This window comes from Vulpes lagopus, chromosome 5 (assembly GCF_018345385.1).
Source record: "Vulpes lagopus strain Blue_001 chromosome 5, ASM1834538v1, whole genome shotgun sequence".
Taxonomy (NCBI): Eukaryota; Metazoa; Chordata; class Mammalia; order Carnivora; family Canidae; genus Vulpes; species Vulpes lagopus.
Window position 1 is genome coordinate 86,130,926 of NC_054828.1, and position 14,573 is coordinate 86,145,498.

Consider the following 14,573-nt stretch of genomic DNA (forward strand, 5'->3'; position numbering starts at 1 on the left):
CTATCATCTGCTTAGCAACTACTCAGCTGCATTGTAACTATAACATGCAACATACAGCAAATGAAAAGTCCTTAGTCACACAGGGGCCATTTCTTTGTTCTCTGGTTTCTCCATTTCTCCCAATTCTCCAGTTATTGATAGGGCCTGGCACAAGACCGTAGCTACCTATGTAAAAGGGCTGCCATTTAAGGTAAATATAACCACAGAGATGGACATGAAACAAAAAAGATTTTATGTAATATTTATTATTTTTTAAATCTCATCCTAATTTTGGCTTTATTCCTCGTCTCCCATTCCCATTCTTTTCTTGGAAATCCAAACTTTTTTTAAAAAACAAAATGTTTAAAATCATAATTATCTAGAGTCATAACAAAATTTCTTCTTTCCGAAAGGGGTGAAAACAATTTTTATTCTTATGCAGCATCTTCAGATATGCGTGTTAATATATATTTTATAAACTATTTAAAATAAAACCCTTCATCCTTTGAGGTTATTGATATTTTCTAGCTCACTGACACATCTCCCATAATACATTAATTCTACCCATTTTTCACGAATGAGGTGGGAACTATACTAAAAAATAGGATTTTAATCCCTGAGGTGCCAGTTAAAATGGACAAGGTTGCCATTGCAACACAAGAATGTCAAAAATCAGCCTTAAATAATAATCATAAATCATGCTAGCCGGATGAGAATCACCTCCGTAGCATGGGGTCGTTTAGAAAATTGCATTTACTGGGTTAAGTTCACCCTGCTCTTCCTAGCCCTCATGCCATGATACTCTTCCTTTTGTAAAGGAATAACACACAGCAAGGAAGTCTGCAGAAACTTCTGAGATCCTCAGAAATCAAGAGAAACCACAGTCCCGTTTCTCTAATTCTCCATCCACGTCGTTGGAGAGGGGTTTTCAGCACCATTCCACCACCTGGAAAGGTTGATGAACCGACTTGGGTTTTCTCCTTCTGCATACGTTTAGTCGGAAAGGGAAGCCCAGTCCCCCGGCTGGGAAAGTAGCTCTGCTCCCAGGCCTCCAGCAGAAGCGCGTTGGGCCGACGGACGCCCACCCCGCGGAGCCTGGCGGGGGCGGCCCGGGCGCCGCTAGTAGTAGCGGTTCAGGCTCCGGGTGCCGGGGCCGTCGGGCTGGCCGTTCATCCAGATCTCCCGGATGATGCGCTCCCGCTCCTCCAGCCGCTGCGCGCGCTCCAGCTCCTCGGCCGAGGTGAACACGTTCTTGTTCAAAGTCCTTTCGAAGCGGCGGTGTCTCCGGACCGAGATGTCGGACGCGGTGTCTGAGCTGCCGTCCTCGCTGTCGCTGCTGTCGCCGCTGCTCCCCCGGTCCTGCAGGAACTTCTTGCGGGGACGCCGCCGGCAGTCGGTGCGGCAGGAGAGCCTCATCACCAGGGCCGCCAGCGTGAGCACCAGCCCGATGCACACGCCGGAGACGAAGTACAGAGCGGCTCGCTCGGGATTTTCTGCAGGAGGAGGAAGAAGAGGCATTTGAGAGACGACGACTGACTCCATGCGCGGAGAGCAAATAGGGCTCCCGCCCCCCTTGCACCCCCTCACCCCCCTCAAAGCCCCGATGGTTACAAACATTGCCTTCCCAGTGAAAGCTGCATCGTGTATTCAAAACCTCAAGGTCAATAAATGGTGAATGTGGGTAGAGGGCTAAATGGGATTCGTTTCCTATATTCTTGCAACTTTAAATTTGAAATGATTTCAAAATGGAAAAAAAATAAAAGAAAGAAAAGTATTGTTTAGGCTGTATTATAAGCAAGCAACTATACTTAGATGTCATTTGCTTAAGAGATTGTATGTGTTTAAAGCCTACTTTCACCTATAGGGGAAGATTCTTGGCTTCTGAATTTGCTCCTGCAATGCCTGAATAAACCTTTTAATCGCAGATGTAAGCAGCTTTTTCTTTTTCCAACAAATTTATAAATAAAACCAAGGACCAATGCCTCCTTTATTCTAACTATGCCATCATAGGCCTAAGTCAACAAACGTAGTCAGCTTCTAAGCTGTCCCCCACCTCTTAGTCTGCGGACTCTTACACAAGCCCCTCCCTTTGAGGGCGGACCTAGTGGGCTGGACGCAGGAACCTATTTCTAAAAAACAATATGGATGAGTGATGGATGAGTCTAAGATTAAGTTACATAAGACTGACTTCCCACTTGCTTATGCCCTCTCTTTGGCTTTTCTCATTCACTTGCTCTGATGAAGCCAGCTGCCATGTTGTGACCGGCTCTACAGAGGGGCCCACATAGCAAGGAAGCAAGAGTAGCTTGTGGCTAGCTGCCTGCAAAGAACTGAATCATGCCAATGGCCATGGGAGTGAGTCCGGACGTGAATCATGCCCTCCTATTGCGGCCCTGGCCTTGCAGCTAAGCCAATCTCTGATTCCTGACCCTCAGAAATGACGAAATAAAGTGTTGTTTTGAGTCAATAAGTTTTGAGGTAATTTGCAGCAATTGATAACTTATACAATCAAAGATGGAAAACCAGTGTAGGTATTTTGTGATGACCTTATCAGATGACTCTGGGGAGAAATGTGAGGTTTTCCTTGGTGAGAAAATAAAAGAATCATTCTGTTGATGTGCAATATGCTTAGTGGTCCCAGTGATGATCCCTGTATGATGTGCTCAACAGGATGAGAGCCTTTAGGTGAACAGCCTTCCCTTTGTGGGTAAGTACCAGATCATAGGGGCACGCCTGGACTTGGCTCCCAGGGTATGCTCAACCTGACAGGACTCAAGATGGCCATCAGCAAATTAGTCTTCCATAATCTATATTCACTGTTTAGTGTGCATCAGAACACATATTGTTTTGTGGGTTTTTAAAGAATATAAGTGGGATCAAATATAATACGTGTCCATTTTTTTTAATTTAAGAATATTTCTTAGAGAGATTTCCAGATATGCCAACAGCATTCTTTTTGACTGCTGTATAGACATATCAAAGTCTACTTAACCACTATCTTGTTACTATCACATAAATGGTTTACAATTTTTCACTATTATGAGCAATGCTAACATTGACATGCTTGTATCCTTGTACACATCTCTTTATATACATGTAGAATTATTTCTACAGGTTAGTTATCTAGCAACAGAACAATTGCATCAAAGGGCATGATAATTTTGAAGTTTTATGCATTCTAAATTGTACCTGGCTAATAGACCTAAGAAAGGTCTATCGGTCTAAACACAGCATATTGAATGCATGTGTTAACGATACCTCCTTCCCTCTGAAACTCCTTCCAAAATGAGAGTGATGTGAATACAACAGATATAAATTTTAGGTACAAAGAGGAGAGGATAGAAGAAATAGAAGACACTAATAGCAGATACAAGAGTAGTCAACAAACAATGTAAATGTGGTGAAAGGGGAGTGATATCAATATCATAGCCGTATAAAATATCCCTACTTTTTGTGTCCTTTTTTTAATAGTTAATTAAGCACCCATCCACAAACAAAAATGTCTCTGTGGGAGTCTTTGATCCAACAACATTGGCCAAGGAACCCAGGAGGAGTCTCGCCCACCCGCCCACTAGATCATCCAGTAATAGACCACAGACAGACTTTGGTTTGGACTGCGGAACTAGCAATCCCAACCACAGTCCCTCCCAGCTGTGTTTGGGGAAAATTTTGAAAAGTGTTGACTTGGGCAAATAACCGTGGAAACAGAATTCCAGTACATAGCTGAAGGAAACAAACAAACAAAACAAGTTTCAAGGAACTTTTCCAGCAGTGCCCCTCCCCCCAGTAGACAGCACAGAACTGATCTATCCTGTGGCACCTCTCTGTGAGGGAAAAGGAGAGCAGTGTGTGAGTGCCTGGCTACCCTAGCTTTGCCTGGATGCTGCATGGGAAACTTATTTCCCTCCAGCAACATCCAGAGTAATAAAGTGGGACCTCCATGACTGAGAGGGAAGATATTGGAAAAGAGGCAAGACATAGTTCATGCTGACTGTGCTCAGGATGTCTGGAGAAAGTCTACCTGCAAGTCTCTGGGAGAACCTCAGCCAAGGATCTTACTACCAGCTGGCAGACACTCCTAACACCTCAGGTGCTAAATTCATATCTTCCCTCACTCTAAGGTGGCTCCTTTCTCATGCTCCAATATTGGCAGCAAAAGTAACTTGGGTAAAGTGGAGTGCTATCAGAAAAACAGACCTGGATCTGTGGGCAAGAGAAAACACAAACTTGAGCTTTAGCACCATCTTCTGGAAAACAAAAGAGAGGTTCCTAGCAGCCAGCCAGGTGAGCTGTAAGATCCAGAGAAGACATAAAAGCTTAAGAATTCCGCCACAAGAGGGAGCAAGAAGTGTGGAGCAGGTGTATGAATACAAGGTCAGAGAGAACCCCAGATAAAACAGGATCAACAAACCATATACCACAACTAAAAACAACTAGTAAAGAGCTGAGGAGGTGTCTTTTACCTCAAAGGCAAAGCAGCAACACAAAACTACAAGGAACATGAAGAATCAAGAAGACATGTCATCATCACAAGATAATAATCCTTCAATAAAGATTTCAAAGATATGAAATCTTCTGCACTAGTGGATAAAAAATTCAAAATAACTGTTTCGGGGCAGCCCTGGTGGCCAACGCCAGGTTTAGCGCCACCTTTCATCATCGGGTGTGATCCTGGAGACCCGGGATCGAGTCCCACGTCAGGCTCCCTGCATGGAGCCTGCTTCTCCCTCTGCCTGTGTCTCTGCCTCTCTCTCTGTGTGTGTCTCTCATGAATAAATAAATAAAATATTAAAAAAAAAAAACACAAAATAACTGTTTCGAAGAAACAACGGGCTACAAAGAAACACAGGAGACACTTCAATGAAATCAGGAAAAAAATACATGAACAAAATGAGAAATTTAGCAATGAGAAGAAACCATGAAAAGGAACCAGACAGAAATTCTGGAGCTGAAGAATTCAGTGATTAAAATGAAAAGTGCAATAGAGAGAATCTGCAGCACAGTAGATCAAATGGAAGACAAAATAAGTGACCTAGAAGACAGTGCTTTTCAAATAACCCAGTCCAAGGCAAACAGAGAAAAAAGAATGACAAAGAGCAAAGAAAGCCTACATGATCTATGGGATTCAGTCAAATGTATAAATACTAGCATAATCAGTGTTCCAGATGGAGAAGAGAGGAGGAAGGGGCCATAAAGTTTGTTTAAAAGTAATAGCTGAGGACGTCCCAGAACTGAGGAGAAATCCAAGTTCACAGAGCTAATGAATCACCCTATTATCTCAATGCAAAAAGACCTCCAAGCTACATTATAATGAAACTGTCAAAAATAAAAAAAAAGAATCCTAAATGTATCTAGAAAAGAAAACTTATAGCAAAGGAACCCCTATTAGTGTATCAATGGCTTTCTCAGAAACCCCACAGGCCAGGAGAGAGTGGAATGACAGAGTCAAAATATTGAAGAAAAAGTTGCCAACCAAGAATACTCTATGGCAAAGTTATCCTTCAGATATGAAGAAGAAATAAAGACTTTCTCAGTGAAACAAAAGCTGAAGGAATCCTGCTTTACAAGAAACGCTGAAAGGAGTTCATCAAACTGAAGTGAAAAGATACTTATTAGTGACATGAAAACATCTGAAAGTATACAACACAATGGTAAACCTAAATATGCAGTCAGATTTAGAAGACTCTAATTCTGTAATAGAATGGTATTTTAACCTCTAAACTATAGTATCAAGATTAAAGGAAAATATTGCTAAAAATAACTATTATAATCTGTTAATGAACACAATATATAAAAAGAGGTAAATGGTGACATCAAAACTATAAAGGGGTATAAAAGGGTGGAGCTTTTATTTTTTTATTTTTTTAAGATTTTATTTATTTATTCAAGAGAGGCACAGAGAGAGAGAGAGAGAGAGGCAGAGACACAGGCAGAGGGAGAAACAGGCTCCATGCAGGGAGCCCGACGTGGGACTCGATCCTGGGTCTCCAGGATCACACCCTTGGCTGAAGGCAGCGCTAACCCGGGCTGCCCAGGGTGGAGCTTTTATATGCACTTTGAGCAGCTTTCAATATTTTACCAATGAGCATGATGTTAGTTGTGCATTTGTCATGTATGGCCCTTATTATATTGAGGTATGTTCCTTTTATACCAAATTTATTGAGAGTTTTATCATGAAAGGATGATGTATTTTGTCAAATGCTTTTTTTGCATCTAAGATGATTAAGGAAACAAAGGGAAATGACATCACTAATCTTAAGAGATATCTGCACTCCCTTGTTCATAGGAGCATTATTCACAATAACCAAGACATGGAAACAACCTAAGTGTCCATCCACAGATGAATGGATAAAGAAAATGTGTTGTGACCTTAAGTACATTATGCTAATTGAGATTAAATCAAAGTAAGACAAATATTGTATGATATCACTACTAATATGTGGAATCTAAAAAAGCCCTCCTTATTAAAAAACAGGGCATAGTTGAATAAGGGCTAGAGAGTGAGAGAATTGAGGATTTGTTATTTGAGGCTATAAATTTGCAGCCAGTAGATAAATAAGTCCTGGAGATTTAGTTCACAGCATAGTGACTATAGAAAACAATATTGTATTAAAGACTTCAAAGTTGCTAAGAGACTAGATCATAATTATTCTCACCATGAAAAACAAGATAATTAGATGATGTGAAAGACATTGTAGCTAATATTATGATGGTAATCATACTGCAATATATGAATGTATCAAGTCAACACCTTGTCACTTTAAATCTACACAATGTTATATGTCAGTTATATCTCAATAAATAATTAATTGATTACTTGATTTAAATGAATAAATAAATGTGCAGTTAAGGAGGATGAAACTGAACTGTCTAGCTGATATCCAGTAAGCACTGAGAGGATTGAGGGAGCTCTTGCTTTGAGGAGATTAACAGTTCAGCAAGGAAGCAGATCTACCCAGTCCAGTACTAAAGGGAAGAGCTTCTATAGAAGCATGAAGAGGGATCTCTGGAAACACAAAAGTGAGTGGAAAAAGCTCAAGTTCAGATATGGGGATCTGAGAAGGCTTTCTAGAAAATATACCCAAATCCATGCTTTTACCAGGATGGAAAACCATGGGGCAGGCCTGCATCAATTTGAAACCTCATCTCCGTCATCTTTTAAACACTACTTACCTACCCTGCGGAATTGTGGTAAAGGTTAAAGGTATTACAGATGACCAGCATAAAAGGATTACCCAAGACCTTGGCAAAGATCGGCATTCAATAGATGATAATTCTATTTATTTATTTATTTTCTTCCTTCCTCTCTCTCCCTTTCTTCCTTCCTTCCACATTCTCTCTCTCCCTTCCACCCATCCCTCCCTCCATCTAATCTGTTTTCCTTCCTCTTCCCTTCCTCCCTCATTCCTTCCTTCCTTTCTCATCCCACCGTTTCTTCCCTGTGAGTGTGTCTCCATGTTTTTCACACCCTGCCATCACCACTCCCCCATTACATAGGTTGACTTTGAAGATAGTTACCCTGCTTTATCTTGGGAACCACTATTCTCCCTCTAGCTTAACTAGTGCATCCTATCCTGCTACTCCAACCAGAAAACATACTATTTTACCTACAACTTTCTCAGACATGGATTCCCAGAAGAGCCCAGTAAAAGCAATGAGAGAGGGCAAGGGAGTTTAGGGGCCTCAATGGTTCCTGAAGGGATGACTCAGGGCTGATTTTCACTGGCTGATATAATTTGTTTTGTTTTTCTTCATCAAGCTTTTGCAAAAATTGAAACTGTAGCTCTACCGTGGTTGTTTTTTCTAGTCTCTGCTCCAGGTCACTTCCTCTTGGCCAGTGATCCAACCCTGGTTTTAGCCAAATCCAGACAGCTGTTAATTGCCCAGGAAATAGAGTGGGGAGGGCTATTGTCGGTTGTTTTCCCTCAGTAAATAAAAATAAATGTATTGCTGTATCTTGCTTCCTGCAGGGTCATTGTTTTCATGCGCAGGAAGAGGCTCTATGTGGAGGTCCTGGGGCTAATTTCATTTGCACCCTCAGAGGTCAGATCATGCCCAGCAGACTCTATAGGAGAGGAGTAGCGCCAGCCCAGGCCAGATCAGCAGGTCTCTTTGCAAGTGTAACTGGTTTCCCTGCTTAGACTCTTGGCCTCAAAGCTTGCAATCCCTTGACTGGAAAGAAAAATGTTTGACAAATAGATTTTATTTTATTTTTTTAATTTTTTTTTTTTTTTATGATAGTCACACAGGGAGAGAGAGAGAGAGGCAGAGACATAGGCAGAGGGAGAAGCAGGCTCCATGAGCCCGACGTGGGATTCGATCCCGGGTCTCCAGGATAGCGCCCTGGGCCAAAGGCAGGCGCCAAACCGCTGCGCCACCCAGGGATCCCAACAAATAGATTTTAAAGAGAGTAATGAGACTTTTGTAGAATCAGGGAGTATTCAGAGTATAATCTCTTCTCTGAACTCTTAAAGCACCGCAAGGATTCCTCTTTATAGGATTCTTCCCATCCCCATAGAAAAGCAAAGAGTCCCAGCAACACTTCTGTCCTCTCTGAAATGCTGGAGAAAGCTGCCCTCCTCTTCCATCTCGGACTTGTTCTTCCCCAGAAAGAGGGAGTGTGGGACAGTCGCTGCCCTCCGAGGCTGGCTCTGGAGTATACTCCTTGGCTTTTACCTCTTTCATCTTCCTTTACCTGTTCAGGCCATAAGCACTCCCAAAGGAGGCCTTCCTTTACCATACCCATCAGCCACCCTGCTCACCCTTCTTCATCTACAGCAGGAAAGACCTATGGTCCTATGGCCCTAGAACTAAGGGGAGCTAGGGAGTAGGCCCTGAACATTCTTGGCTCTGCTTAATGAATGCTGCAGTTGATACTCTATTCTGATGCTTTTCTGGCTCCTTGAGTCTGGAAGGGAGAAAGAATGTGACTAAGTAGCCCCTCAGATCTAAGCTGAACTTTATGTAGTTGTATTATAATTAGTTATGTCATGACTATCTTTCCCATACAACAGTGAGAGATTTGAGGGCAGACTACCTAATTCACTATGGATTTCAAGAACATCCAGCACATTGTCTTGTTCAAGGTGTGTATCTCACAAATATTTATTGAATTACATCATGAACACACAATTTATAAAAGTCCAGTTAATAAACGTACTATACGTGGATTAAATATGTATAATATGTGTGCACACATATAAATGTATACATGTATGTGTGTGTATAATGGTACAACTTCGAAAGAGTAAGGGATGAAAATATAAATCACCATAAGCTCACAACCTGAATATAACTAGTGTGTCATGTAGTGAAGTGAATTTTCTTCTGTTCCTTCTTCCTATCATGTAAGTATGTATATATTTATTTATATTTACTTGGTTATGTTTATACAATTTGTATATTTTTATCTGCATACTTTTTAAATTTTTCTTGAAGACTTTTTAAGAGCAGTTTTAGATTCGCAGCAAAATTGAGAGGGAAGTACAGAGATTTCCCACATCCCCCCAGCCCCCACATACCCAGAGCCTTTCACCTTATTAACATCCCCCACCAGAGCAGTACATTTGTTATAATTCATGGACCTACCCTGACACATCATAATCACATAAGGTCCATAATCACACAAGGTCTAGGTGTTGTACATTCCATAGGTTTGGACAAATGTACAGTCAGAGTACTTTTGTGTGTAATGCTACTTCCTTTCTTGCTTGTTTGTTTCATGTGTTGCCTTATAATGCATTCTCAGAAAAGGAATCTTTGTGTTGGGAGGGGATAGATATTTTTATATCTCTTGATAAATACTGCCAAATGGCTTTTCAAAAGTAGTACATTAAGTTTTCTTGCCATCAGCTACATATGAAAGTACTTCTTTTACTAAACCCTCCCCAGGAGGGTTTAGTCCAACTGTTAAAATGCGTTCTAATATTATAGGTCAATAAATGGGTACTTTATTCCACAAACATTTACTGTTAGTCTACAGTGCCTTTGGGGCTAAAAACACAAAGGTTCTCGACTCTCATAGGATTTCCAGTATAAAGGGAAACAGAAACTACTTTCTCCAAACCCCAGATTGAGTTATGGTGGGTTAGGCTCTCTTCAGAAGTGGTGCTAAGAGACTACCTCTCTCAAGGCAATCTCATAAGAAAAGTGATTCAAATTCTGGTTAACTACTACATAGTTCTCATACCACTGTACTTACACATTCAAAGAATATTGGTTAAATGAAAAAAAAAATAAATGATTCCCCCAAAACAGCTGCATTGAAAAAATTACTGTAAACAAAGTTAAAAGACAAATGCCAAAATTATGAAAAATATTTGAACTATGCCACTGAGACGAGGGTCTAGTATATAAAGAACACCTAGAAAGGCCATTAAGAAAAAAGACCAAAAACCAATAAAGAAAATGGACAAAAGATATGAACAGTTCACAGAAAAAGAAATACAAATGGTCCTTCAATATTTGAAAAGATACTCACCCAAAGCAAGACTTGGCAGACTGTGGCTCATAAGCCAAACCTGATCACCATCTGTTTTGTTGTTGGCACACAGCTGTGCCCATTCATCTATGCTTTGTCTATATCTACTTTCATGCTAACAACACAGGAGTTGAATAGTTCGAACAGAGACTGTATGGCTCACATAGCCAAAAATATTTATTATCTGACCCTTTCCAGAAAAAGTTTGCTGACCTGTGACCTAAAGAAACAGAAATTATTTTTTTTAGAGATTTTATTTATTTATTCATGAGAGACACAGAGAGAGACAGAGGCAGACACAGGCAGAGGGAAAAGCAGGCTTCACGCAGGGAGCCCGATGTGGGACTCTATCCTGGGACTCCAGGATCATGCCCTGGGCTGAAGGCAGGGGTTACACCACTGAGCCACCCAGGGATACCCAAGAAACAGAAATTAAATGACATTGAGATATTACTTTTCACTTTTCAGATTGTCAAAAATCTAACAGTTTGAAAATAGTGTTGCAGGACCTTCTTGCACATCTTAAAAAGAGTAAATTGGTAAAACTCCTTCAGGGGCACTTTGGTAATACTAACCTTAACTAATAATTTATACACACTTTGATCCAACAATTTCACTTTTGGGAACTTATTCTATAAATGCACTTGAACATCTATGTATGCCCACAGTTATTTTTATTGCAACTCTGCTGCCCCATTTGAAAAGATCTGAACCACTCCCACTGGCCAATAGAGGACTGGGTAAATTATGGTTCGTATGTACAAAGGAATAGTATATAGTCACCCAAAAGGATGAGGAAGCTCTCTATACACTGATATAACACATCTTCATGATAACATTGGTGGAAAAAGCAAGTACAAAAGAGTATGTATAATATGCTACCTGTGTATATAAGGGAAGAGGATGAGACTGTATGTTAATATTTTCTTACCTGTGCACAAAGAATTCTGGGAGAATGTAGAAAGACTTGATGATGGCTCAAACATTGAGACTGGTTGGTTGGAGGATGGGGCAGTTCTGGGATAAGACTTCTCACTACACACCTATTATTTGATCACTGAGCCATGTTTATTCACTGATTAGTTGAATACTAACAGATACCAGACACTCTTCTAGAGGCTGAGGAAAGAAACAAAAATCTCAGTGTTCCTGGGAGCTGATATTCTACTAGGAGAGACAGTAAATAAACAAGGTAAACAAATAAAACAGATTTATGTTAGATGGTAATAAGGTGATGTAGAGAAGAAAACAGTAAAAATAGGAAGGAGGTATGAAGTGTCAGACGTGTGCAGGGGGGAGCAAGCAATTGGAGTAACCGATGGGAATCTGAGAAGGTGACTTTTAAGAAAGAAACAAAAGGAAATGGAAGAGTGATCAGGAGAATGGATTATTAATTCAAAACATTAAATTTAAAGAGCAATCATTCCACTTAATCTTCCTAACAACCCTATTGGAAGTTATTTATGAGATTATTACTATTAATGAGATTATTATCCTCATCACAAATTATTATATTATGATACCAAGGGATTGCTTGCACAGAGTTGAAACAAGAAGTGTTAGCTGCTCCAATCCAATGCTGAGACAGAGGGAAACAAAATGTGTGAGTACATGGAAGGGCACCTAAGCCAAGGTGGGGGAGTGTGGAGAGAGGATGCAGACCCTGCGGACTGTGAGGGAGTTAGCCAGTCCAGGATTGAACAGCAGAATTCTTAGAAAAGGAAATGGCTGCAAAAAAGCAGAGGTAAGAAAAGGCACAGCAAATGGTTTAGGGTAATTGCAGTAAGGTCTTGGTCAAGGAGTTCTACAACTAAATAAGAACACTGAGAAGTCAAGTTCAGACACTAAAAGCCCTGATAAGACAAATAAAATAACTGTGGGTTGGAGAACTCACACTATCCCTATATCTCTTCTCCCTCGCTTGCCTCTACACCATGTTTTCCAACCTCAGCACTATTGACTTCTTGGACCAGTTAAATTATTTGTCATGGGGATTGTCTTGTGCATTGTAGGATGTTTTTCCATTGCTAGATGCTAATAGCAGCACCTCTCAACCCAGTTTTGACAACCAAAAGTGTTTCCAGATATTTCCTGAAGTCCCCTTTAGGGCAAAATCATCCCTGGTTATAAACCACTGGTCTAAAGGTTAAAGGTTAGTCTTTGTCATTTTTTTTTTTTTCAGTTAGATGGTCGGGTAACATTTCTTTGGCCAAAGAAATGTGATTTCTACTGGAACGCCCTTCCTTTTGTCAACCATCTTGAATGACAGCAGGAGCAAGAGTAGCCACGTTGCAGCCATGAGATGACAAACATAAAAGAAAAGACATGAGAATCACAGAGATGCTGGTCCCTACATCTTTGAGCCAATGGACTACCTACCTCCAGACTTCTTGTTATGAAGGTAAGATAACTCTTATGTGTTTAGGCCACCAAGTTGAGGTTTTCTGTTATTTGCAGCTGAAAACAATCCTAAGTATTATACAATAGTGTTTGGATTTCATCCTAGAGATAATGAGGATCCACTACAGTATTCTTTTTTTTTTTTTTCCACTACAGTATTCTAAAAGATAAAGAAGAATTATATCATCAGACCTACAGTTTGGAAAGATCATTTTGCTACAAAACATAATCTTTGCTATGAAGCAAGATTGAAGGCAGATAGACCATGGAAAATGCTATTATGGCATGATAAGCAAAAACAGAATAGAATTTGGATCAATTCAATGATGGTGAGAATAAAATGGAGGGGATCCATCTGAGAAACATTGAGAGACAAAATGGTCTGATCCTAAGCAATTGGATATGGGCAGTGAGTAAGATACACCAAAGGCTAGACATCATACTTCTGGTGTAGGTGATGCCCTACATGATACACAAAAGAAAGAGCAATTGACAAAGAAGGACAATATTTCATTGCAGGCCAGGTTGAATTTGAAATGCTTATGACACCCACTCAAGTTGTAATGTTCAGAGCATTTAGATACACAGATCTAGAAGTCAGAAAAGAATAAGGGGGTGGTAATTTTTAAAATACATGTATGATATAATTCTAAATTTTAAATTCCAATAAAATAATATTACTTTTTACAAAAGTGGTATCAGTGAAGTATAGAATACTTAAACATACAGCTAAGCAAAATAAAATTTAAAATATACACGCTCATAAAATTGCACCATCCAGATATAATTTGCAATAAAATGTACGCCATACACATATGTGAATGTACAAACATAAATGGCCTTATACTGTAGATGCACTATGGTAACAGGCTTTATTCACATAACAACACATCATAAACATCTTTCTACTTTAATTAATATTTACCCATTTTTCTAATTTTTTACTATTATAAACAGTTCTGAGATTAACTGTCCCCATAGTAAGATTTTTGCCCATCTCCTTAGTTATTTCCTTAGGATAAATTACTAAATGTGGAATGCTGGCTAAATGGTATACATGTTTTTAAGGGCTTTTGATAGATGTTCCTAAATCGCTCTCTAAAGGGGTTGTAGCAATTTACAATCCCATTAACACTGTGAGTACTCACTTCCCCACACTTTCTCCAAAACTAAAATTATATACATAACCACTCAAATCTTTGAGGGTTTTACAAAATAAAAATGTTAACCTCATTGTTGTTTTTATTTGGCATTCGTTTCATTGCTAGAACTTGGGCCGTGTATCAGCAATTTCTATTTTTTCTTTGGCAAAGTGCTAATCCTTGTTCTTTGTCTACTATTCTTTGGGACGCTGATCTTTTATTGTTTGGTGAGAGCTCTTTATCTGTTATAAACTTTAACCCTTCTTCATTAGTGCTGCATTTTTCTCTTAGTTTGCATTTGCCATTTAATTTTAGGGTACATTTGGATAAACAGGTATTTGAAATTATTAGAATTATCAGGTTTGAAATGGCTACTGTGAAGAATGGGAACAAGATGTCTCCAAAAGCAAATACTTGAAAGGTTCAGCTGAGGTTTGATACCATGAATTTCTAATGGCTTCGATCTGCAAAGATATAGCAGCATTTGATTACTTCAGTGCAGAGGGTGAAAGAGAAAGCAGGATTTGCTTAGAGTTAGTGTTTTGCCTGTTGTTTTAATCAGAAGCTGGACA

At 39.8% G+C, this 14,573-nt stretch overlaps 1 protein-coding gene across 1 annotated transcript in view; it reads right to left on the bottom strand.

Annotated features, from left to right (window-relative positions):
- Positions 1 to 225: 225 nt before the first annotated feature.
- EVA1A (eva-1 homolog A, regulator of programmed cell death) overlaps positions 226 to 14,573 on the bottom strand; it is a 49,950-nt gene continuing 35,602 nt past the window's right edge. The window contains exon 4 of the mRNA XM_041756981.1: positions 226 to 1,472. Coding sequence (XP_041612915.1) covers positions 1,099 to 1,472 — 374 coding nt within the window. The 3' untranslated portion in view covers positions 226 to 1,098. The remainder of the gene's footprint in view (positions 1,473 to 14,573) is intronic.